At 35.8% G+C, this 24,007-nt stretch overlaps 2 protein-coding genes across 2 annotated transcripts; both read right to left on the bottom strand.

The window, feature by feature from the left end:
* Window positions 1–12,751: 12,751 nt before the first annotated feature.
* Window positions 12,752–13,860, bottom strand: LOC107415508 (protein LEAD-SENSITIVE 1-like). The gene is made up of 2 exons (XM_048472859.2): window positions 13,501–13,860; window positions 12,752–13,363 (listed from the first exon to the last, which is right to left on the bottom strand). The coding sequence occupies exons 1-2, from the start codon at window positions 13,598–13,600 to the stop codon at window positions 12,825–12,827; spliced, it is 639 nt and encodes a 212-aa protein (XP_048328816.2). The 5' UTR covers window positions 13,601–13,860; the 3' UTR covers window positions 12,752–12,824.
* Window positions 13,861–20,204: 6,344 nt separating this feature from the next.
* Window positions 20,205–22,846, bottom strand: LOC107415507 (protein ACCELERATED CELL DEATH 6). Its single transcript, XM_048472626.1, has 3 exons — window positions 22,694–22,846; window positions 21,069–21,287; window positions 20,205–20,519 (listed from the first exon to the last, which is right to left on the bottom strand). Exons 1-3 carry the CDS (start codon window positions 22,844–22,846, stop codon window positions 20,205–20,207), a joined length of 687 nt encoding a protein of 228 aa, XP_048328583.1.
* Between the last annotated feature and the right edge of the window lie 1,161 nt (window positions 22,847–24,007).

Below are 24,007 nucleotides of genomic sequence, written 5' to 3'. Positions count from 1 at the left end.
AAATCTGATACTTCCCTAGTTAATTATTCTTCCAAAATTTTGTCGGTTGTGAGGACTTCGGTTCTCGTCATCTTGTTCTGGTCAAATGCAAACACAAAAGATAAATGTTGTATGGCTATTGGCTAAAAAAAAAGTAAGAAAAAACTATACAGAAATAGCCTAATAATAATATATTATATATATATATATATATGTATATTGTTTTCGGCAAATGAGAAGTGAAGAAGCTGATGACCCACCATTAGAAACAAACACCGTATTAAATTGCCATGCATTATGAGAAAAATTTATATGGGATAAAATGTGGCACCGCAATAAATCACCACGTATACCTAATACCCATCATTCAATTTCAAAAATGCATTTTATTTGACTTTTTCCTATTTTAACTTTAGCTTTATTTTTTATGTAAAAAAAATTGACTTTCTTTTTGTCTTCATCTCTCCCACGTACTCCTTTTATTGCATGCCTCTTATGAACAAAACCTCTGCGTTATTGCATTGTATATAGGAATTATCTTAAGGATTGAAAACTTGGACAAAATTCCTTAAATAGGCTATTCAATCATAGTTTCAAATTAACTTAAATTATGGAAAGTTTCTGAAAGTTTTTCTTTAGATTAAACTAAAACATATTTTTGTTTCTGCTTCCATCCTTTGAAGGTCTTATTTTAAAGGCATTCCCCTATGTGTTAGATATTAATTGCTGAAAACATGGATTAACTCTCACCATCTTCTGTTTCTATTTATTTATATACATATATATATATATATATATTTATATTTTAATGGTATCAACACATTAATCTAATTGTCTTGTCTTTCAATTTTTGTTTTTTTTTTTACTTTTTTTATTTTTTTTAAGGTAAATTATGGCTGAAGCTAGTGGTTCGACAATTGGAAGCACTCCACATGACAAGGATCAATCATCATCAACACCTTTGAGCGACAATTCGACTCCAATTAGTACTCCTCAAGAAATACCTAGTCAAGAAGATATAAACCAAACTTCGATAGAGGTATGTGACGAGGATAGTAGTCAAGTAATTGGAAAAAGAAAATTGATTTCGGTTGTGTGGAATCATTTTAAAAAGGTAAAGATAGATGGGGTGGATAAGGCCATATGTAACTATTGTAGTAAGAAACTAGGAGGAGGGAGTAGAAATGGAACAAGACATTTGCATGATCATTTTAAAAGGTGTCCTCTTCGAACACAAAAGGATATTAGGCAAGCAATTTTGAATCCTACTAAAGATGTCGGTGGGAAAGTTAAAGTTGGTACATATACGTTTGACCAAGAGAATGCCAGAAAAGAGCTTGCAAACATGATTGTTTTGCATGAATACCCTCTTTCAATAGTTGAACATTATGGGTTTAGGAGGTTTATAAATACGGTTCAACCATTGTTTAAAGCAGTTTCTCGTAATACAATTAGAAATGATATTTTTAAATTATATGATTACGAAAAATCCAAAACAATGGAGTTGTTAGAGAAGAATTATGGTAGAGTTGCAATTACTACGGATATGTGGACATCTAACCAAAATAGAGGATTCATGGCTATTACGGCACATTTAATTGATGATGGTTGGATACTTCAAAGTCGAATTATAAGGTACTTTATAAGTTTATATATTAAATTTCATATTTATTGGATTGTTTTATGTATTTAGTTTATTATAACTATTTATTATTATTATTTTTTGTAGGTTTGTATATGTGCCTTGTCCACATAGTTCTGAGGTTCTTTGCAATGTTTTTATGGATTGCATATTGGATTGGAATATAGATGGTAAGCTTTCTACTTTGACCTTAGACAATTGTAGCACAAATGATGCTTTGGTCAATCTTCTTTTGGATAAGCTTCCTAATTCTTCATTTTTGTTAAAAGGTCAATTTTTTCATATGCGGTGTGGTGCACATATATTGAATTTGATTGTGAAAGATGGTTTGGAAATAATTTGTGGAAGTATTGAAAAAATTCGTGAAAGTGTTTATTTTTGGACATCAACACCAAAAAGAGAGGAAAAATTCTTAGAATGTGTTCGTCAATTGAAAATTTCTTGTGATAAGAAGTTGGTTCTTGATTGTAAAACTAGGTGGAATTCTACATATTTGATGCTTGCTACTGCTTTGAAATATAGGACTGTTTTTCCTCGTTTGAAACAACGAGAGTCACTATATAAATGTTTGCGTAGTGATCAAGATTGGGATTTAGCCAAAGAGGTTTGTGAAAGGCTAGAGTTGTTTTATGAAGTGACTGAAATATTTTCAGGAACAAAGTATCCTACAGCTAATCTTTTTTTCCCACACATTTGTGAGATTAGGATGTCAATTTGTGATTGGCTAACATCTTCTTGTGAGGAAATTAGATTGATGGCCGCGGGTATGATATCTAAATTTAAAAAATATTGGAGTGAAACACATGGAATAATGGCTGTAGCAACTCTTTTAGATCCAAGGTATAAAATGAAAGTGATAGAATATTATTTTCCTTTGATTTATGGGGATGAAGGTGTGCATAAGATAGCCATTATACGTAAAATTTGCTATGATTTAGTGAAGGAGTATCAATCAAAACGCAATTTGAGTGCAAATGTTCCAAATGTTTTATCTTCTCAATCCAATATGACTCCATCTGGAAAAAAAGATCGTTTGGCAAAATTTGATTTGTTTGTTTCTAGCACTACTAATCTTGATAATGTAAAATCTGAACTTGATCGTTATTTGGAGGAGCTGGTTTTGCCTAGATCTAATGACTTTGACATATTGGCATGGTGCAAAGTAAATGCAATGAAGTATCCTACTTTGCATAATATTGCAAGAGATATTTTAGCCATTCCAGTATCAACTTTGCATCTGAGTCTGCATTCAGTACCAGTGGAAGATTTGTGAGTCCACATCGAAGTAGACTTCATCCTAAAACTTTAGAAGCTTTGATGTGTGCACAAGATTGGTTATGGGCTGAAATTAATGGTATGAAAAATTAAATTTTATATTTTTTTTGTGTTAAATAATTTTTGTATTTATTGTTAACTAATTAATTTCATTTTTGTTAGCTTCATCTTCTTCACCGTATGTTGGAGCTTGTTCTTTTACTATGAGTGACATAGAAATTGATGAGGAGGTAAATTGAATTTATTTATTACAAAAAATGTTTATATTAAATTGTTTAAAATTTTTTGATATTATTTAATATTTTTGTCTATTTTTGTAGCAATCAACTCTTACGGAACATTCTTTCATGGAGACTTAAGGAAATGAGAAGTAAAACTTTATTATGTGTGCATGTGTATTTTTATAAATTTTATGTTTATGTATTTGGATTATATTATATTGTATTTTTTGAGAATGTATGTTATTAAAATTATAAATTTGAACTTTGATATCTTCTATTGTATTTTTATTATATTTTTGGTCATTTTATTTATATTTTGCTTATAGAAGAAATTTTTTTAATATAAATTTATCAAAAGAAATTATATCAATTATATGAAAAAAAACAAATGGGGAAACCGTCCCCGCACCGCCACCGATTGGGGAATCCCCGTCCCCGCCCCGCTTCTAAAAAAACGGGGAAAATTGCGGGGATGGGATGAAAAATCCCATACGGGGATGGGAACGGGATTTTAAAAACCGGCCCCGCCCCGCCCCGTTGACATCCCTACACGTCAGAAGGAATGTTCATTGTTTTTTCATGCAAGTAAAAGATTTGAAGAGATTGAAGAAAATGTACTAATCATCCTTAGATGCTTTGAGTCATGGTACCAAAGAAAATAAACAATGGATTTTCCCACCAATTCACAATGATAGAATGACTAAATAAAAAAAAAAAACAACAGATAAAAGTTTAGTCTCTTTACCCTATATTTCCTATATTTCCTTCAATGTGAAACAGAATCCTATTTAATCTATTAAACACAATGCCATCTTCTAGCTAATAAGCTAGAATAGCTATACTTTAAATCTTCTAGTGCTAATTAATCTTGTATGTCACTTATATATGATCCCCATCAAATTATAGTTAATAAGGGGATGCATGGATATCAGCATAGTCGTAACATATATACGAAGCCAAAACCTTATTGTCTAACACATAAACTGAATTCTCTCGAATTGTTTAGACAGATACCAAAACGAGTCGCACTTATTAATCGGTGAATTAATCACTTATACAGAGCAACGGCCGAATGCTTTTGGGTAATTATGTTTCTCCATAATTAGCTAGCTGCCTGCTGCTTGGATTTGCCTTTTAACTTGGTCCATATACTTTGTTTATATGGCATATAATCATGTTAGTATATTTTATCGGATTTTATTTAATTAATATTTTGATCTTTGCAATAATTTCCTCCATTATTGTATCTTGAACTCACAATCGTCTCAGGCATTAGTTTAAATAGCAAACCAACTAAATCAACCTAACTTAACTAACTTATAATATTGATTTGTATGGTTTAGTTGTATTTTTAATTCCTCTTAGAGTAGTAACCCTTTTTTTTTTTTCCCACTATGATGAGTACCTAATAACAATGTCACAAAAATAATCATGATTTGTCATATATTTTCTAATTAAGTAATACTACAAGCATCATCTAATTTATCAAATTATTTATCAAGTATACACATATAATTATTTAATTAGTATATTAATATAATTTAAATATGAATAAATCAACCACTAGTAAATAATGTGTAACTAAATAAAACCAATTAAATAACAATATGCATACATTTGATCAATAATTTAATAGACTACATAATTTATCTAATATTATTCTTTTTAATTTCATATAACATATACATATATATTGCAATATGGTACCGAACATCAAGAAAATATATATACATGGAACTCCAGTGGGGCTTTTTGATTCTGAACACAAGGTCTACTTGACCCATACATTATTATTTGGGCTCAAGCTCAAAACTTTTAGCACTATTAAGGATTTCTTATTGTGGCCTTGACCATCCAATCTTAATTAGATGCGCTCTATCTAGTGATAAAAATATCGATATCGATGAAAATGTCGAGGGTAAAATTTTATAGAAATATCGATGGAAATATTGATATCAATGGAAATTTCGACAAAATTATGGAAACTGTAAATATTTAATTTAGAATACAAATTTTTACATATAGATAATTAATATAGTAAAATAATATATAAAATATAATAATTAAAATATAAGAATAATAATATAGTATATAAATATTAAAAATTATAGTAACTAAAGAAAATGCAATATTTGCTACTACTAAAATGTAGAAAATTTAATAAATAATATTAAGATATGAAATTTGACAAAACCTGGAGGTTAAATATTTTGTAATGTCATCCATATTTGTAACAGCACTAGTTCTATTTTATTTATATAATGTTCAGTGGTATTTTTTTATTTTTTATGTTTCGATAGACAAGTTTGCCCCATTTAATATTGAATCTGCACATGATCAAAAGGGCTAATTTAGTAAATCAAACTATTTTCTCCGGCCATCCCATCTAAACCCAAAAGCCAGAGCCTTCGCAAGCAGAGGCACAGTGTGAAGAAAAATGGCGTATCTCTGTTCTTCCTCTTCTCCTTCCTCTCTCGTCCATGATCGCCAATCTCTCTTCTACTACTCTCTCTCTTCAATAAGAATACTTGGAGTAAGAAACTCTAACTGCCCTTTCAAACTCAATTTTCTCTCACCTCAATTCCGAACCTCACTCTAAATAAGCAATGTTTCTTTACATTGCCTTTCCTTCAGCCATCTCTTCCTTTTCTCTTTATTGTCCCTCTCTTTCCCTTCAGCCGTCTCTTTTCCTCTCTTCTCGGCCACATCACAACCAGATCACAAACCAGAGTCTCTTCTTGGCCGATCACACTCACATCACAACCAGGGAAACAAATTCACAACATACAAACACATAAACCAAACATTAGCAGATCACAAACACACACACACAAAAACCAACCAGACACACACACCGGCCTACATCTCCCTAAAAATTCCATCGACAACCAACGACAATCCATCGAAAAAATGAAATCCCCACCGACATCTGCATTTCCAATCGAAACCCGTCGATTCTGGTGACATTCCTTCGGCAACCATGATGGAAACTCTTTCCTTCTCCCCCTTTTTGGTGTCGGCGGTGGATGACAACCAACATTATCAACGACTTCTCGCCGATGTCGGCAACATTTGCTTCCCTAGTTCTATCATCTGTGCCATTGGCATTACCTCTTTGTGCAGTAAAGGAAAAAAAATTGTAGTTGCTATATCAAAAAAAAAAAAATTATTATAAAAGACAACAAGAATGCCAAGAAGAGATACTAGGATCTGCCAATTCCAGGAAGTATAAATGATTTTCCTTAGCGGCAACAATAAGGAAATAAAAGTAATGATAGCAAAATAGACAGCATGAAGAGATGTTGTCTGCCCAGTCTTGCCAAAATCAAAGAAGTCTTTCTACACTAGGAAAAAAGTTTTGCAATATATCGCAAAGTCTTCACAGTTGTTGTTGAAAAAAGGTTGTAGGCACCAAAACAATTACAATATTGGAGGAAACGTGCCTGGTTTGCGACGTATTTAGGTGGATCAGCAGGGATCCTGGTACAGGTTCCTCATCGAATTTTGGCCAACAAAAAAGCATGATTGACACCATACTTATAGATATTGAGCTCCCCACCATCAAGAGAGCTATCTATGCTGCAATATTCCACATGACAATGCAGCGACATTGATTGATTAGCACCAGTATTTATGGAACTATCTGATGGAAGGGAATGGGATGAAAGTGAGCTGCTAGGTACAATCGGGTCTTCTCCTCGAGCAAGATGGATCACCTTATGGCCGATACCATCACCAATATATATCCATGTGGTCACACATATAGCAAGCATATAAGCTAATCCCAGTGTGCATGGCCAATTCATATAAAATATAATTTATATACTATAGTAGTAAGAAAAAAGTTTCTCATGGGGTAAAAGTAGTTTGTGAAGAACCAAAAGTTTGCATAACTGAAACATATGCCTACTTAGATGGGCTAAGATTACTTATCTGCTTTATTTGTGTTTATGGAGTGGAGGCGTGTTTAATGTTTACCAATTCTTATCACAATCTCAAACTCTTAACCTTCTTACATTCAATGTCACATTTTCCCAAATATGGAGCATAGATAAAATTAGAAAGAATAAAAAATAAGGCTAATTCAAACACTTTGGCTAACCTATTTAAATTCAAACTCATATCACAATGTTTAACACCATTATTAAACATAGCCATCAACTTTAATTAAAATAAACAAATACGATAAGTTACAATCCATGTTAAATCCCATAACTAAGTTAACGTGTAGGTAAATACAAAAACTAAAATAATAATAATAATAAAGAAAAACATGGAAGATCACCATGATGGGCATAGGTAAAATCATTCCTCCATGTGTAGATGTGATCCCACGCCTCAACTGCTGCTTCTATATCTAGTTCGAAAGCAGCCTCTAGATATTGATCAACATTGACTAAATTTTTACAATTAAATAAGAATAAATCTAATAGATAACCTAGTAAATAGCAAATATTAAAAATTCAATATGGAGTTCAAACCAAGAAGAATAATTACTCTTTGTAATACTGCCCACAAAAAAAAATTAGACGCATGCTGGAGTCCTGACCAAGGAAGAAAATGTCGCTGACACTGGCAAGAAGTCACCGATAATGTCGGTTGTCATCCATCGACACCAAAAAAGGGGGGGGGGGTGTAACAGCCCAGACCAACCACATGCGATATTGTCCTCTTTGGGATTGGGGAATCCTTTTACAACCCAATCCTCAAGGTTCAAAAGGTCTTACAAGGAAAATGTATTCACACCCACTTATAAGGAGTGTTTTGTTCTCCTTTCCAACCGATGTGGGATTTCACAATACTCCCCTCTTGGGGCCCAGCATCTTCGCTGGCACATCGATCCGGGTACTAACTTTGATACCAACTGTAACAGTCCAGATCACAAGCATACGATATTGTCCTTTTTGGGACTGGAAAATCCTCTTACAACCTAACCCTCAAGGTTTTAAAAGGCCTTACAAGGGAAAGATATCCACACTCACTTATAAGGAGTGTTTCATTTTCCTTTCCAATTGATGTGGGACGAAGCTACGAGTCAGTAGTTCGATGCCTAAGCACGGAGCCTGCCAATGCACGTAGCCCTACCACCACTCACATGCATCGCGTACAGCATGACCCATCCTCAACCGACTGCACACAACCCAATCAGCACAAAGGCCAACCAAGCATGCTTGCCCTCGAATTGGAGCCGAGCCAGCACCGCTAAGCATGAAGAACACAATCGATGGTCCAATCCACGTCCACATAGGGCTACAACATGGTGCTACATGTAACACCCTGTCCCAAATCGCACCGGAATCCGTACACGTTGACCGAGGTTGACCGTTGACCGAAAGGGTCAAAAGTTGACTTTTTGCTCCAGTTGGAATTTCGAGTTGACCAGGGTACATTGGCGAAGTGCACGATGCCCCGAGTTCGTAGACTGGTAGCACGTTGAAAACGGATCTACGGTTTAAAAGTTATGAGCAAAACAAGTTGAAATGCAAACTGTCCAAGGGGTGCCAGAGTTGACTTTTTATTTATGGGGAAACGAGCTTTGACTCGTGCATGGTTGTGAAGTGCTCGTCGATACGAGTTCACAGACTAGTGGCACGCTTAAAACGAACATCCGGTTAAAAAGTTATGGACGTGTGAAGTTTACCGGATATTGTAATATTTTAATGTTTTTGAGTTGATGAACAGTGAAACACCACATGTCAGCTTCTGATTGGTCCATGTGGCATGAACAGTGTCACACAGTGGCGTTTATTTGATAAAAATCTTGGGGAAGAGAGAGAAAGAGAGAGAGGAGAGAGAAATAGAGAGAGAGTCCGACCGGCACCGGAATTTTTCAAATTTTCCGGCCGAATTACTGTACACAGGCCTGCCAACAAGCTTCCACTCTCCATTTCCGGCAAAACCTCCAAGTTTCACAGCGATCGGCCGCCGGACGCGCCCGGATCGGACGTTCGAAGATCGGCGGCAACTTTTTCCCTCCACCGCCGGCCACCGCCGATTGGCCCATTTCCGGCCACATGCGCCAACTAGCCTTCATCCTCTCCTCAAGTCCAGCCGACCCACCAAGTTTCAAGGCCATCGGACCACCGACGTGCCGGGATCGGAGCATTTTTCGACAAGGGGCCGGAAATTTTCAAACCGTGATTTTTCCGCCGTCCGGCCTCCGTTTGCCTCACCGCCGGTCCCGTTGGATTGCTCTCCCCACGATCTACAAGTCTGCAAAAAATCACAGCCAACGGCCACCGTACGCGCCGCCGCCGGCGACGGTTGCCGGTGACCGCGGCGGCTCGCCGGAAATTACTGTTCTGGCGAGTACCCAGTTTTCCGGTCGGCTCCAGTCCCCTGTGTTCAACCTTTTGAACCTGAATCTGGCATCCGTTTCTGCCAATTCATGACGGTTTGGGAGAATTGCGGAGCCGAAACCCGAAAAGCTTTCCGGCGAGATTCCGACCTCGTCGGGTCTGATCATCGGAAAGTAAGACCGAATCCGTGATCCTCATCACTCAAGCTTCGATTCGGTGTGCATACGAGTGGCGGAGTTGATCTCGAGGAGGATCTTAGTTGATTTACGCGCTCAAGGTGAGTGACCCACCTTCAAAAATTATTTTGGGCAATTAATTATGTTTATTTGGTATTTAAATTGGTATTTAAATTGTGCTCATGTGGTGTGATTTAATTATGGTTTATTGTGGTTTAATTTATTTATTATGCATGAGCAAAGTATGTTTCGGTATTAATTGTACGTGGTTTTACGTAATATTTTTTGGGCATAATTGGGTTAAATATTTTACGAAAATATTTGTTTAAATTTTATAAATTGTGCCCGCGGTATTTTTATGGTTGCATCTCGTACTTCGAGGAAATTGTGGTTTGTTGGTTATCAATGTTTCGTACCGGTTTATTAAATAAAAATATGTGGGATGGTAAGTGCGAAAATTTAATGTATTTCCCACGGTAATTTTGGAAAACGGTACGGTTGGTTAATAATGTTTATTTTTAGACGCACTCATACAATATTGGTGTTCTGGTGTATGGTGTATGGACACGTGGTAGCGCGCAGGTATTATGTGGTTTAGCGCGCTGTTATTACTTCATCCGTGAGTTGCCATTGGACCGTGGGCAGGCAAGTTTGTTGTTACGCACAGCCGCCCCCCTCCTTGGCCGGGTTGATGGTTTCAGCAGCGGTACTATCGGGACGCCGAAGTGCCGTTGCAGGTTTCTCTCTTTAACCCCCCGCCAGTAGGTGCTCGGGACGCTGGGTATCGGAGGGCATCACCGGTATATGGTGTGATGCGTCGGTGTAAATTGCAAATAATGTTTTAAACCCCAAAGGTGTTTAAAAATTATTTACTATAATTTATTACATTTTAATTATATATTGGGGTATGTATTTATTTAATTATTGTTTATCAAATGGTTTAATCCCTTGGTTTTCAGGAAGTACGTACATCGGGTTTTGTGAAAAGGTTTTAAAAAGGGAACATTTCAAACGGAGCGATTGGTGAGAGTTTTGAGGGAAATTATTATTTTCCAACAGTTATTATTATTTATTTATTAATTGTTGGTATTTGTTCTATTCCTTAATTGCTATTAATATTATTTTATTATCACTAAAGGTGTTCAGTAGTTAGGGTCACTCACTGAGATGATTAGCATCTCACACTCTTAAATTCCGTTCCCTTAGGTGCAAGTGGTGGTAGACGTTCTTCCGGAGCGAACCAAGTTTTCCGCTGCTGTTGTGTTTCGAGAAGTACTTCTGTACTCTTTCATTTCAGTGTATTGTTCCTTTTAGCCTTGTTGTATTTCTGTTGTTTAGCACTTCTTAAAGCTCTGTATACTATTGAGAGATACTTATGTTTTATTTATGCACTGGACTGTTGTTGTTGTTGAGAAGTGCTGTAATTTATGGAACCAAATAGTAGTTTGTGGGAGGAATAAGGGGGATATTATAGAAGTGTGTTTTCAGTGCAGGAATTTGTGGTAAGTAAATCCCTTAGGGGAGGCTCTGCCGGATTTTCCGTTGGAGGGTTCGGTAGGGTTTTCCTGGGATCAGGGCTTGTCTAGGGTTCCGGGGAATGAATTCTGGACGGGTCTTGACACTACATGCCTAGGTATTGTAGCATACCCCACACAAACACCCATCTGGATCCCACTGAGATTGCCCCCCAAGCAAGGTTGGGAAAGACTCCCACATAAGTGCAGGTGTCTTTCGTCCCCCATTTCAAGCAGCAGGTTGTAAGAGGATTCTCCAATCCCAAAGAGGACAATATCGCATGCGGGTGGTCTGGGCTGTTACATTGAGGACTGGGTTGTAAGAGGATTCCCCAGTCCCAAAGCGGATAATATCGCATGCGGGTAGTCTGGGCTGTTACAAAGGAGGGGGGCCAGGGAGGGAAGAGTTTCCGTCATGGTTGCCGGAGAAATGTCGCCGGAATCGATGGGTTTCCACTGGAAATGCAGATGTCGGTGGGGATTTCATTTTTTCGATGGATATGGTGGAAAATTGGTGGAGAAATCAATGGATTGTCGTCGGTTATCAGTGGAATTTTTTGGGAGATGTTGGTCGGCGTGTGTGTGTGGTTGTGATCTGAGATCTGATATGGTTTTTGTGTGTGTGTATTTATGATCTGCTGCTGTTTGGTTTGTGTGTTTGTATGTTGTGAATTTGTTTTCCTAGTTGTGATGTGAGTGTGATCGGCCGAGAAGAGACTTTGGGTTGTGATCTAGCTGAAAAGAGAGGGAAAGAGACGACTGAAGGGAAAAAGAGGGACGGGAAAGAGAAGAGGAAGAGATGGCTGAAGGGAAGGCAATGTAAAGAAACATTACTTATTTGGAGTGAGGTTCGGAATTGAGGTGAGAGAAAATTGAGTTTGAAAGGGTAGTTAGAGTTTTTTACTCCGAGTTTTCTGATTGAAGAAAGAGAGTAGCAGAAGAGAGATTGGCGGTCATGGATGAGAGAGGAGCGAGAAGAGGAAGAACAGAGATAGAACGCCATTTTTCTTCACACTATGCCTCTGCTTGCGTTCGAAAGACTCTGGCTTTTAGGTTTAGATGGGATGGCCGAAGAAAATAGTTTGATTTTACCGAATTAGCCTTTTTGATCATGTGCAGATTCAATATTAAATGGGGCAAACTTGTCCATCAAAACATAAAAAATAAAAAAAAAATACCACTAAACATTACATAAATAAAATAAAACTAATGCTATTACAAATATGGATGACATTACAAAATATTTAACCTCCAGATTTTGTCAAATTTCATATCTTAATATTATTTATTAAATTTTCTACATTTTAATGGTAGCAAATATTGTATTTTCTTTAGTTATTATAATTTTTAATATTTATAGACTATATTATTATTCTTGTATTTTAGTTATTATATTTTTTTATATTATTTTACTGTATTAATTATCTAATATGTAAAAATTTGTATTCTAAATTAAATATTTACAGTTTCCATAATTTTGTCGACATTTCCATCAATATCGATATTTCCATCTACATTTTTATAAAATTTTACCCTTGACATTTTCATCAATATCAATATTTTTATCACTAGTCCTGACCACTAGAAGAGGCCTAGATCACCGATTAGGATAAAAAACGCAAAGAGGGAAAAGTAATATTAGTACTGATATAAACATATCAATATATCTTTCCATAAGTTGGAAGCCCGAACCACCATAATCCAATATCTAATCAACTTCAATCTGTGTACTTTATTGAGTTTAGTAACATTGGGGCGAGCTCAATATCAGAAGCAAATATGCAAACACAGCATAGTCCAAGAAATCTAGCTGCCAGACCAGTAAAACTAACAAGCATGAGTTGCTGTAAAGAAAGAAACAAAGCAGCAGTAAGAGCCAAGAAATATGCTATTTGCCAAGTCTTACTGAAATTAATCATATCAACCACTAGCAACCCTGTTTTGCAATATATTCCAAAGTCTTCCCCGTTGTTTATGTAACGGTGGTGGGCCGGAGAGCCATATTCAAGGAAGAAAGATGCGCGGTCTATGACATCTTCAGCTTTATCTTTAGAGGCCAGGGTACATCCTCTTCCAAATTTGGCTACGAAGTTAGCTGGCGTAACACCATATTCGAAGCGATAGAGATCTCCACCATATAGAAAGCAATCCAAGCAGGAAGAGGTTACCCGATAAAAGTCACTACATGTTGGACATGTATTATCTGAGCATGCTCCTCTACAGAAGTGGATCACATTTGTATCATTGGCATATGTCCCTGGGGTCATATATATATATATATATAGCAAGCAAGCAAAGCAAACAAACAATCAAAAATCTCATGGCAGTATCTGTAGAAACACAGAACAACAAGGGACAATCAGCAATCTGAGTAAGAAGAAGAAGAAAGATTACCGTGATGGACTTTTGTATCGGCTCCCCTTAATGCGTAGATGTGATCCCCAGTCTTCAGTTCCTCCCTCTGGATTTTTTTCCACAATGACACTCCTCTCATCTTAATTATCGCCAGCAGAGGTTTTGCCTCTGCTATTCAAATTGATGTTTTGGGAAAAATTGGAGAATATGAATTCAATCAGCATAGATCGAACAAAGCCAATACTGAAGATAGTGAAAAAGATGTTAAAAAGAAAGAGATGGAGAAAGATGGAGAAGCGAGGCAAATGAATTCGTGGACTTTTTTACTTTGGGTTAGGCGAGTATGCGCAGAAAAACGTCTTCCAGCGTTCCCACCTCTAATTTTTATGACAAAGTGGAAGACACGCGAATGACCCTTTTCGCATCAGAACTCACCCAACAATAATGTCTATTAACATCCATTGTCTATTAACTATAATAAAGGAGTGGAAGGCTCTGAAGGAAAGATGGGGAAAAAAAGAAATTCAATTGCTCTTTTTCTTTTTTTTTTTTTTTTTTTTTCCTTTTTAAGGTAGTTTGGTATTTTAAAAATTTCTCTCTCTATTTATACAATTACAATCATTGCAATCATGTTTTCAAGATTTCCAATGGTATGAATTGTTTCTTGTTTTAATATTTCCAACCAAATATTTAATATTTTTATATTTACACTCAAAATTTTATTTTATTTTTCTAGATCTCCACTCACTGTTTTTTAACTTCTACCTCTTCCATTTTTATTTCTTATTTTTTATTTTATTTTATTTTATTTATTTATTTATTTATTTATTATTATTATTATTATTATTATTATTTTATATATAAATGCATTTAATGAAGAAGGAAACCAACCACATGACATTCACAAATAATTCATTCGGTGGGTTCCTCTCTCTTTCTTCTTTCTCTATCTCTTTCTCTATTAATTTATAACCAATATCTATTTGTATGAGATTTAGACATCCCTTCTACCACCAATTCTACATCAAACTGTGAAGTTTTAAACTTCAAACTCTTCAGAAAGATAATTACATTAGTTTTCTCAATTTCATATTGATACCATGCTGTTTAGTTTTCAACCAGACTAGGCTATCTTAAAATACTATTTATTCCAAAAGCTTAAGCTGATGGAATGTGGATTTTCATTTCATTTATATTTTTCTCTAACATTCCCCCTCACATATAGGGCCGACTCTTTTGGACTTCTTTTTGGGTCCTTACATGTGTTTTTACAACTCAAGACCTCTTGGATTTTTGGCTCTGATACCATGTTAAAATACCACTTACTCCAAAAGCTTAAGCTTTTGAGATCAATAGTATTTCAACATGATATCAGAGCTGTCCAATTGAAGTACTAAGATACTCAAATCAATATGCTAGAATAAAAAAACTGGTTATGGATATTGTAACAGCAATGAAGAATAGTATTGATCCAGTTCTTATTTGTAGTGGTCTTGCATGGAGGTGCATATTATTTTAAAATTTGTGATGGTGACAACATTGCAATTGTGAAACCAATAGATGAGGAGCCTTATGCCCCAAATAACCCAAAAGGTTTTGTAGGCAAAACACAGTCAGGCATGTAGGAAATCTTTTGGTGAAGAAGCTTGATAGGGTTGAGAATTTTGGTGAATATGGGCTTTCATTTGATTTATATTTTTCTCTAACACTCCCCCTTAAATGTAGGCCGGTCTTTTTTGGGCTTCTCTCTAGGTTTTTACGTTTGTTTTATTTTTTTTTTTTTTTTCTGGGTGGAGTTGTTGAGTTTTGAGCTCATAACCTCTTGGATCTCTAGCTCTGATACCATGTTGAATTACAACTGATCCCAAAAGTTTAAACTAATGGGAGATGATTTTTCATTTTATTTATATTTTTCTCTAACACTCCCCCTCACATGTAAGCCCGCATCTTTTGGACTTTTTTCTAGGTCCTTACATTTATTTTTTTATTTTGGGTGAAGTTGTTAAGTTTTGAATTAAGCTTTTGGGATTAGAGGTATTTCAACATGGTATCAGAGCCAGAGATCCAAGAGATCCTGAGTTCAAAACTTAACAACCTCACCCAAAATAAAAGATCTAATGTAAGGACCCAGAAAAAAAGCCCAAAAGAGGTGGGCCTACATGTGAGGGGGAGTGTTAGAAAAGAATATAAATTAAATGAAAACCTATTTTCCATCAGTTTAAGCTTTTGGGATCAATGGTATTTCAACAGTATCCTTTACTTAAAATTTGAAACCTTATTGACAATATCTATAGCTAAGTTCTGTTTGTATTGTGTGGTTTTGGACTAATATAATTTATGTAAAAATTGTATTAAAACCAATGTTCTAAAGATGAATAATTGTCTTGAGAAGAGCTTAAATGGTCTACTCTATTTTTTCCTTTGGCATTCTGGAGAATATTCTATTGACCTGTGTTTACTGCATATCTTGAAACCACATTCTTAAGTCGTATAATCACAAGCAAAGAAGTTAGATTAGTAGAGGAGTAAAACTCAGCTAGAACAAATTTGATCACCCTGTATCAGTAACTTTTCCAATTGTGGTTTTTGTAACACCCCGTCCCAAAGTATGTCGGAATTTTTGCACGTTGATCGAGGTTGACGATTGACCGAGAGGGCCAAAATTTTGACTTTTTGTTCTGGATGGAATTTTGCGTTGATCAAGGCACCATTTCAAAGTATGTATCGTCTCAATTTTGTAGACTAGTAGCACGTCGAAATCGAAGCTACCGTTTAAAAGTTATGAGTAAACAAGTTGAGGTGCAAACTGTCGAAGGGGTGACGGAGTTTACTTTTATTCATGAAAAGTTGAGCTTTGACTCATCAATGGTTGTGAAGTACTCATCGATAAGAGTTCATAGACTAATGGCACACCCGATTTGGACATGTGGTTTGAAAGTTATGGACCTGTGAAGTTTTTATGAGACAGCATTTACTATTCATGGATCTGTATGTGTGTGACCAGTGATGCCACATGTCACAAAAAGTGGACCCACCCGTGAATGCACAGTGGCACCCACAGGCATTTTGATTGGTTGAGAAGGGGAGGGAGGAGAGAGAAGGAGAAGGAGGAGAGAGAAAGAGGATAGAGAAAGAGAGAGAAAGAGGGAAAGGACTGGTCAACTGCCGTACACCCATTTATGGCCACCAGAACAGTACACGTGCCACCCCACCTTGACGCCCACCTGAAAACCGTCCGGCCAGCCAAAAATCACATCCAACCGACTGCCGACGAGCCCGGATCGAGACTTTTTCTGGCGGCCGCACCGATTACTTCAAACCCAGATTTCTCCCCAATCTTGCCTCTGTTTGACTCACCGCCGGTCCCATTCGTTCACCCATCCTCTTATCTATAGTTTCTCCAAAAATCACGACCAATGGCCACCGAACGCACCGCCGGCGGTGATGGGTTCCGGTGACCAAGGCGGCTCATTAGAAAATTAACTTTTCGGCGAGTTTCCAATTGCACCGCCCATCATTTCCCACTAGTTTCAACCCCCTGAACCCATATCTGAGGTCAGTTTCCTCCAACTCATGGCGGTTTGTGAGATCTAAGGATCCAAAACCCGACACATTTCCGACGAGATTCCAGCCACTTCAGGTCCGATTTTCGGAAAGTGAGATCAGATTTGTAATCCTCGTTTCACAAGCTCCGATTCGGTATATTACTTGTAAATTTTGGTTGTCATTTGTGTTCGCTCACCGGATACCCATTTGGGAGTTACCCGATTAAAATATTAAAATAATTAGTTTTATGTATTGTGGATATTTTAGATACATGTGTGGGTAGTGGAGTTGATCTTGCAGAGGATCTCGATTGATACACATGCTTGAGGTGAGTGACCCACCTTTAAAACTATTTTGGGGTGATTAATTGTATTTATTTTGTATTAATTTGATATTTAGAAAATATGTTCATGTGGTGGAATTTAATTATAACTGTGGTAAAATTGTATTTTATATATATATATATATATGCTTATTGATGCTAAATGAAAGTTTGGTTTATTATTATTGTGATTTAATTGCATTTAATACGCATGAGCAAGGTGTTTTTATTTAATTAATTGTATTTGGATTTTAATATTATTTTTGGGCATGATTCGATTTTAAATATTTCAAGAAAAATATTGGTTTAAGTTTGGTGCTTTCAAATTATAAATTATGTCCTTGAAATATTATTTGATTGATTTTATGATTTGGAGAAAAATTATTTGTGTATTATTATTGGTGGATTTATACTGAAGATATTAAATAAATAAATGTGGGATTGTGAATTTGAAAAATTGTATGATTCCCACGGTGAGTTTTAGAAAAAAATTATTATTTTTTTAAATAATATGGTTATTTATTTTAGACACGCTCATATAGTACTGGTGTTCTATACTATGAATGTGGATGAGCGCGCAAGTTATAAGTGAGTTGCCATTGGACCTAGGGCAGGCAAGTTTGATATTGGCCATAAGCCGACCCCCTCCATTGCCGGGTTGATGGTTTAAGCAGCAGCACTGTGGGATGCCGAAGCGACCGTATGCAAGTTTCTTTCTTTAACCTTCCACCGGACGGTGCTCGGAACGCTGGGTATCGTAGGGCATCACTGATATATAGTGTGGTGTGTCAAGTTATTTTCTCGATACGAATTTCAAACCAAGATGCTTTAAAATCGTATTTAAAACTAAACGTATTTAATTTTGTTTTATTGCTTATTTCAAACTAATATTTCTAAAATGTATTTATTCATATTTTATGTCACTTATTTTAAATTAATATTTTTAAAATGCATCTTGCCATAAAAATATTATATAGATTGGTTGAATATATCCAAATGAATATTATGATATTTTACTACTTATTTTACATGATTGTTTGTAATTATTTAAATTATATTTTTAACACTGTTTATTTTGATTTATTAAATCAAATTTTACAAATTATATATTGAATTTCACTTTTATGTTATATTTCTCTAATGCAAGTATTTTAAATTATTTAATTGTATTTTATTTGTATTTGGATTATTTAATTATTTATTAAATTAATTATTCCTTAATTTTTGGGGTATAAAAGATTAGGTTTTGCGAAAATGTTTTAAAAGGGGAACCTTTCCAACGGAGTGAATGGTGAGGGTTTTGAGAGAAAATATTATTTTCAATTAATTATTATTTATTTACTTATTTATTCTTAATTAATCAAGGGTACTATGATTATTATTACTATTATAATTGTATATTAGATAGGGTCATTCACTGAGATGATTAGCATCTCATATTTTTAAATCCATTCCCCTAGGTACAAAGATTGGTAGATGTTCATCCGGAGCGAGCTTGACCTTTGATGCTCTGTATATTGTATTGAATACATTTTATTAAATACTGCATTAGTTCCCTGTTTAATTTATGGAAGTGCTGATTATTGTGAAATTAAATTGTAGTAAAGTGGAGGAATAAGGCGGTATATATATAGAAGTGTGTTTTCAATGCAGGAAATTTGTGGTAAGTCCAACCTTTAGGGGAGGTTCTGTCGGATTTTCCATTGGAAAATCCGGTAGGGTTTTCCTGGGATCAAGGCTTGTCTAGGGTTTTGATGAGGGATCTTGGACAGATCCTGACAGTTTTAGCCTATGGTGTGAGTATGTTGAGTAGACTTGTTATCTTCAATTGTATTTTCTGATTTTTTTCCCCCTTTTTTTTTTTTTTTTTTTTTTGGGTTCCTTGTTTGACTGTAATTGCAGAAAGGTATTCCATAAAGGAATAGCTTCAACAATATACGTCCATTCTGATCAAAGTATCCAAAAGATTTATTTTACTAAAATTCTTATTTTTATATGGAATTTAGAAATTTTCAGGGGAATGGTATGCTTATATTGTTCTTTGTTACTTATGACAGAATTTGATCATAAAAGTGAATAAATTGTTGAGTCTACTAGAAAAGAGAAACAAAGAAAGAAAATGGAAGCCGTTGCCGAAGATTTGTTTAACAATGCAAAGGTGGGTGATGTGCACTTTTCAAGCTAACCCTAAATTTTGCACCTATGAGAACATTACAATCTCTCATTCTATTTGACCAACTTTGTAGCAGAGACAACGCGGTACAGCTGGTTCTCTACAAGGACTTCTTAGTCGTGGCTAATAAAGGTGAACTGCTAGCTCCAACAGGAAAATAGAATGGTAAACTTCTTCCTAGTCATATCCCAAAATGTCATTTTCTTTAATCTATGTAACATGTTTAAATCTGCAAAGTTCTTATCACAGAAAAAATCCTATTAAAATAGATTGGCTGGCACTGTAAGGATATTTTCTTCTTTTCCTATCTTTGCAAAAGTAACAGTAGCTTTTGGGAGGATTAATTGAATCTGTCATACATCACATCAATACGAAAGTGGGAATGAAGATTGTAAATTATATATGGTTATACAATATGCATTACAATTGATTACCTATACTTGAATAAGTTTATCATATTAAAAAGATGCGGTGGCTTCACATCTACAAAAATCCAAAGATATAGGCCAATGCACAGCAGATACCTGATACAATAGTATAATATGCTAGCATTGTGGAATGAGGCATAACTGCATGGATGGCTGAAGTAAAAGCCAGTACCATCCCAAGCCTAGAAATATAAGGGAGAGTTGCTGCCATTCTTGTAAAACATAAAAGCAAATGATAGTTATGCTCCAAGGAACCCCAGAATTGTATGAAAACTTAGGCAGAGGAGCAGTAGAAGGCTTTTGAATATGCTATTACAAAAACCTTGAAAGATGTCTTGTTACAAAACATCGCCATGCCCTTTGTGGATGATCGGTCTTGTTCATACCCTCCGGGCATTGTAAACCCTGTTGTAAAAGTCACCGTGGCTATAAGACTTGCCACCAGTAGATGAATGTTGGATATATTCTTCAGTCTATGACATTTGATTTCATTGTTCTCATGACCGACTTCATGAATATTTATCCCATTGACAAGTGATCGCAGACTTGCTCGGCCACCCTGTTTATCCAACTTCTTTACAATCATAAACTGAAAAATTACATTAAAAATGATAGTACTAAATTAGTGTGAATAACAAAAATCGATTTCCAATAAATGCCGCTGAACAATATTATTGGGTTTTAACATGAAATCTATTTCTTGTAGACCGGGAATACAATTACGTAAGATGGTGAAAATTAATGTCATTTGTGTGAAAATTACCATATTGTAGCTAACTGCAAAAAAAACTGATCAATGCTATTTATGGCCGCTATATGGTTGCTTGACTTTTTAAAAACAAGATGCATATGGAGAAAGGCATCCCATAGCACTTGTGTGTGTTGCCACATAACCGATGTTTATTGGCGAAGAATAGCATTTAAATAGCATTTTAATATGGAAAATTCAGTACTGGGACTTAATAGCTTGAACCACTTGCCTTGTAAAGTTCACCAAGATTTGGATTAGTTCGAATCAAGTCAATCAGATTTTGGAAGTCGTGATTTTGAATCTTCTTGTTTACTCTACTATCATTAACAAGGATGGTTATAATGCTGTATTTGTCCCTTCTAGCAGCCAGATGCAGAGGCATATTACTTTCCTATTGGTTGCGTTGATGAGACTGTCAAGCCTTAGCTTTTTCAGTATGAGCCTGACAACATTAAGCTTTGCATTTGCAATGGCAACATGAAGAGGATTCCATCCTCTGTTGTCGATCAATTCGCAAGCATCTGGATTATGACTAATAATTTCTTCCATTACATTGACATGACCTTGTTTAGCAACAATGTGCAAAGCAGACATGCCTTGGTTGTCCTGCAGATATGCAGGAGTGGAGGAATTTTGAAGTAAAAGTTTAGTTGCTTCTTGATGACCCACATGTACTGCCAATGAAGAGGAGTCCACCCAAACAGCTGATCTTGCTCTGTTGCGAGCCTTTCTTTTTCAAGCAATAAGCGCATACTATCTATAAATTAATAATAAGTAATTAACATAACATCGAGCACAATAGTTTTATGTACGTTTATAATTTTGCTATAAATCTCATGCACACTAACATGTAAAAGCTTACACATCTGTGGGAATATTTTACCAGGTTACGAGTAAACCATGGGATATATTTCCCAGATCTGGTAGTAAATTTGGTATAGAAAACATTAATTTCATAAAAATACACACACACACACACACACATATATATATGTATATAGAGAGCATCTACGATTCAGATCGTCCACATGCAGACCTCATCCAAAGCCAATGCTTTTTGAAGGCTTTGCTGTGTATGCTCTATACACATATACAGCAACACATACACAGCAAAGCCGATGCTTTTTTTCTAAAAAGTATTGGTTTTGGATGCGGTCTGCATACGGACGGTCCGCACCGTAGAATTGCTATATGTATATATATATACATATGAAGTTTTACTTTACTGGAGTAAATCACCTTTTTTACATGGAATTCGAATGAAATATTCCAAAAGTTACGTATAATTAAGTGTTTTATAGATGAAATCTAGTAAAAACGTATTGTACATACTTACATATATATATATATATATGTAACACCCCGTCCCAAACCACATCGGAATTCTTGCACGTTGACCGAGGTTGACCATTGACTAAGTGGGTTAAAAGTTTACTTTTTCTTCCAGTTGAAATTTCTAGTTGATCGTGGTACTGTAGCGAAGTACATGATGTCCCGAGTTCGTAGACTAGTAGCACGTCGAAAACGGGGCTACGGTTTGAAAGTTATGGGCAAAACAAGTCGAGACTCAAATTGTCCAAAAGGTGCCGGGAGTTGACTTTTTATGGTTGTAGAATTTTGTTTTGACTTTTATATGGTTGTAAAGTACTCGTCGATACGAGTTCATAGACTAGTGGCACGCTTAAATTGAACATCTGGTTAAAAAGTTATGGACATGTGAAGTTTTCCAAATATCGTAATATTTTAATATATCTGGCTTAAGTGAACAGTGATGCCATGTGTCGACATCTGAGAGATCCACGTGGGTGAACAGTGCCACCCATGATGGCCTTAAACCAGTGTGGAAAGAGGGGGGAGGAGAGAGAAAGAGAGACAGAAGAGAGAGAGAGAGAGAGAGAACCACCGGCTGCCGGAGTTGCAAACTTTTTCAACCGAATCTTGCCACACGCGCCGGCCAGGTAGGAGTGCCTCTCCATTTCCAGCCAACCCCCAAAATTTCACGGCCAACTGACCGGCGACGCTCCCAGATCGGGGCTTTTTCCGACGGCGGCGTCGATTTCTTCAACCGCCGAGATCTTATCATTCCGGCCTCCATTCTTGTCACTGCTGGTCTTGTTGAGACCCTCTTGCTTCAACCTACAAAACTCCCAAAAAATCTCAGCCATCGGCCACCGAACGTGCTGCCGGAGGCGACGGTTTCCGGTGGGATTCGGCAGCTCACCGGAAAATCCAGTTCCGGTGAGTACCTAGCTGCACCGCCAGTCCCTTCCTACTAATTCCGACCCTCTGAATCCAAATCTGGTGTCATTTTCCTCCAATTCGCGATGATTTGGGAGAATCGAGGCTCTAAAGACCGAGAGCTTTCCAGCGAGATTCCAGCCACCACCGGTTCGATCTCCGGGAAGTAAGACCAGATTCGTAATCCTCGTCACTCAAGCTTCGATTCGGTATATTACTTATCAATTTTGGTTAATGTTTATGTTAAACCCCCCGGGTACCGGGTATTATTTACCTGAATAAAATATTAATTTATTTTAGTTGTGTAATATTGTTGTTCTAGGAGCACTTGTACGTTGTGGAATTGATCCCATGGAGGATCTCGGATTAATTGCGTGCTTGAGGTGAGTGACCCACCTTCAAAATTATTTTGGGATGTTAAGATATATATATTTTGTGTAAATTGGTTGTTTGAAAAATATGTTTGATGTGTTGAATATTTAGTAAATTTATATTTGGAATTTTGATGCCAAAATTGAATGGAATTAAATATTTGTGCATCATAAAATATTTTGGTTTTAAGGAATTTGAGATTTTGGCAATTATTATCAAATTTCATGGTTGGAATATTTTATAATTAAATATTTGATAAATATGTTTTATGTATTTGATATTTAGAAATATGCTCATGTGGTGGAATTTAAGTATAATTGTGGTAAAAATTTTAGTTTATATATATATATATATGATTATGGCTGCTAAATGAAAATTTGGTTTATTAATGAATTTTTGATTATTATTGTGATTTAATTGTATTTATTAAGCATGAGCAAGGTGGTTTCATTTAATTAATTGTATTTGGATTTTAATATTATTTTTGGGCATAATTTGATTTTTAAATATTTCAAGGAAAATATTGGTTTAAATTGGTGGGTTCAAATTTTATAATTATGCCCGTGGAACATTATTTGATGGACTTTGTAATACGAGAAAAATTATTTGTATATGGTTACCGGTGGATTTGTACTGGAAATGTTAAGGAAAAATGTGGGAGGTTGAGTTCGGAAAATGGTATAATTCCCACAGTGGATTTTGGAAAAGTTTGTGTA

This window comes from Ziziphus jujuba, chromosome 4 (genome assembly GCF_031755915.1).
Source record: "Ziziphus jujuba cultivar Dongzao chromosome 4, ASM3175591v1".
NCBI classification, from domain to species: domain Eukaryota; kingdom Viridiplantae; phylum Streptophyta; class Magnoliopsida; order Rosales; family Rhamnaceae; genus Ziziphus; species Ziziphus jujuba.
This window is presented reverse-complemented; position numbering and strand designations above follow the sequence as displayed.

Coding starts and splice junctions, on each gene's coding strand:
- LOC107415508 (XM_048472859.2), bottom strand. CDS start 13,600: ATGAGAGGAGTGTCATTGTGGAAAAAAATCCAGAGGGAGGAACTGAAG. Junction 13,364..13,500: donor CGATACAAAAGTCCATCACG/GTAATCTTTCTT, acceptor ATATGACCCCAG/GGACATATGCCAATGATACA.
- LOC107415507 (XM_048472626.1), bottom strand. CDS start 22,846: ATGGCTGAGATTTTTTGGGAGTTTTGTAGGTTGAAGCAAGAGGGTCTC. Junction 21,288..22,693: donor CCGATCTGGGAGCGTCGCCG/GTCAGTTGGCCG, acceptor GCATATCTGCAG/GACAACCAAGGCATGTCTGC. Junction 20,520..21,068: donor TCAACGCAACCAATAGGAAA/GTAATATGCCTC, acceptor GTAATTTTTCAG/TTTATGATTGTAAAGAAGTT.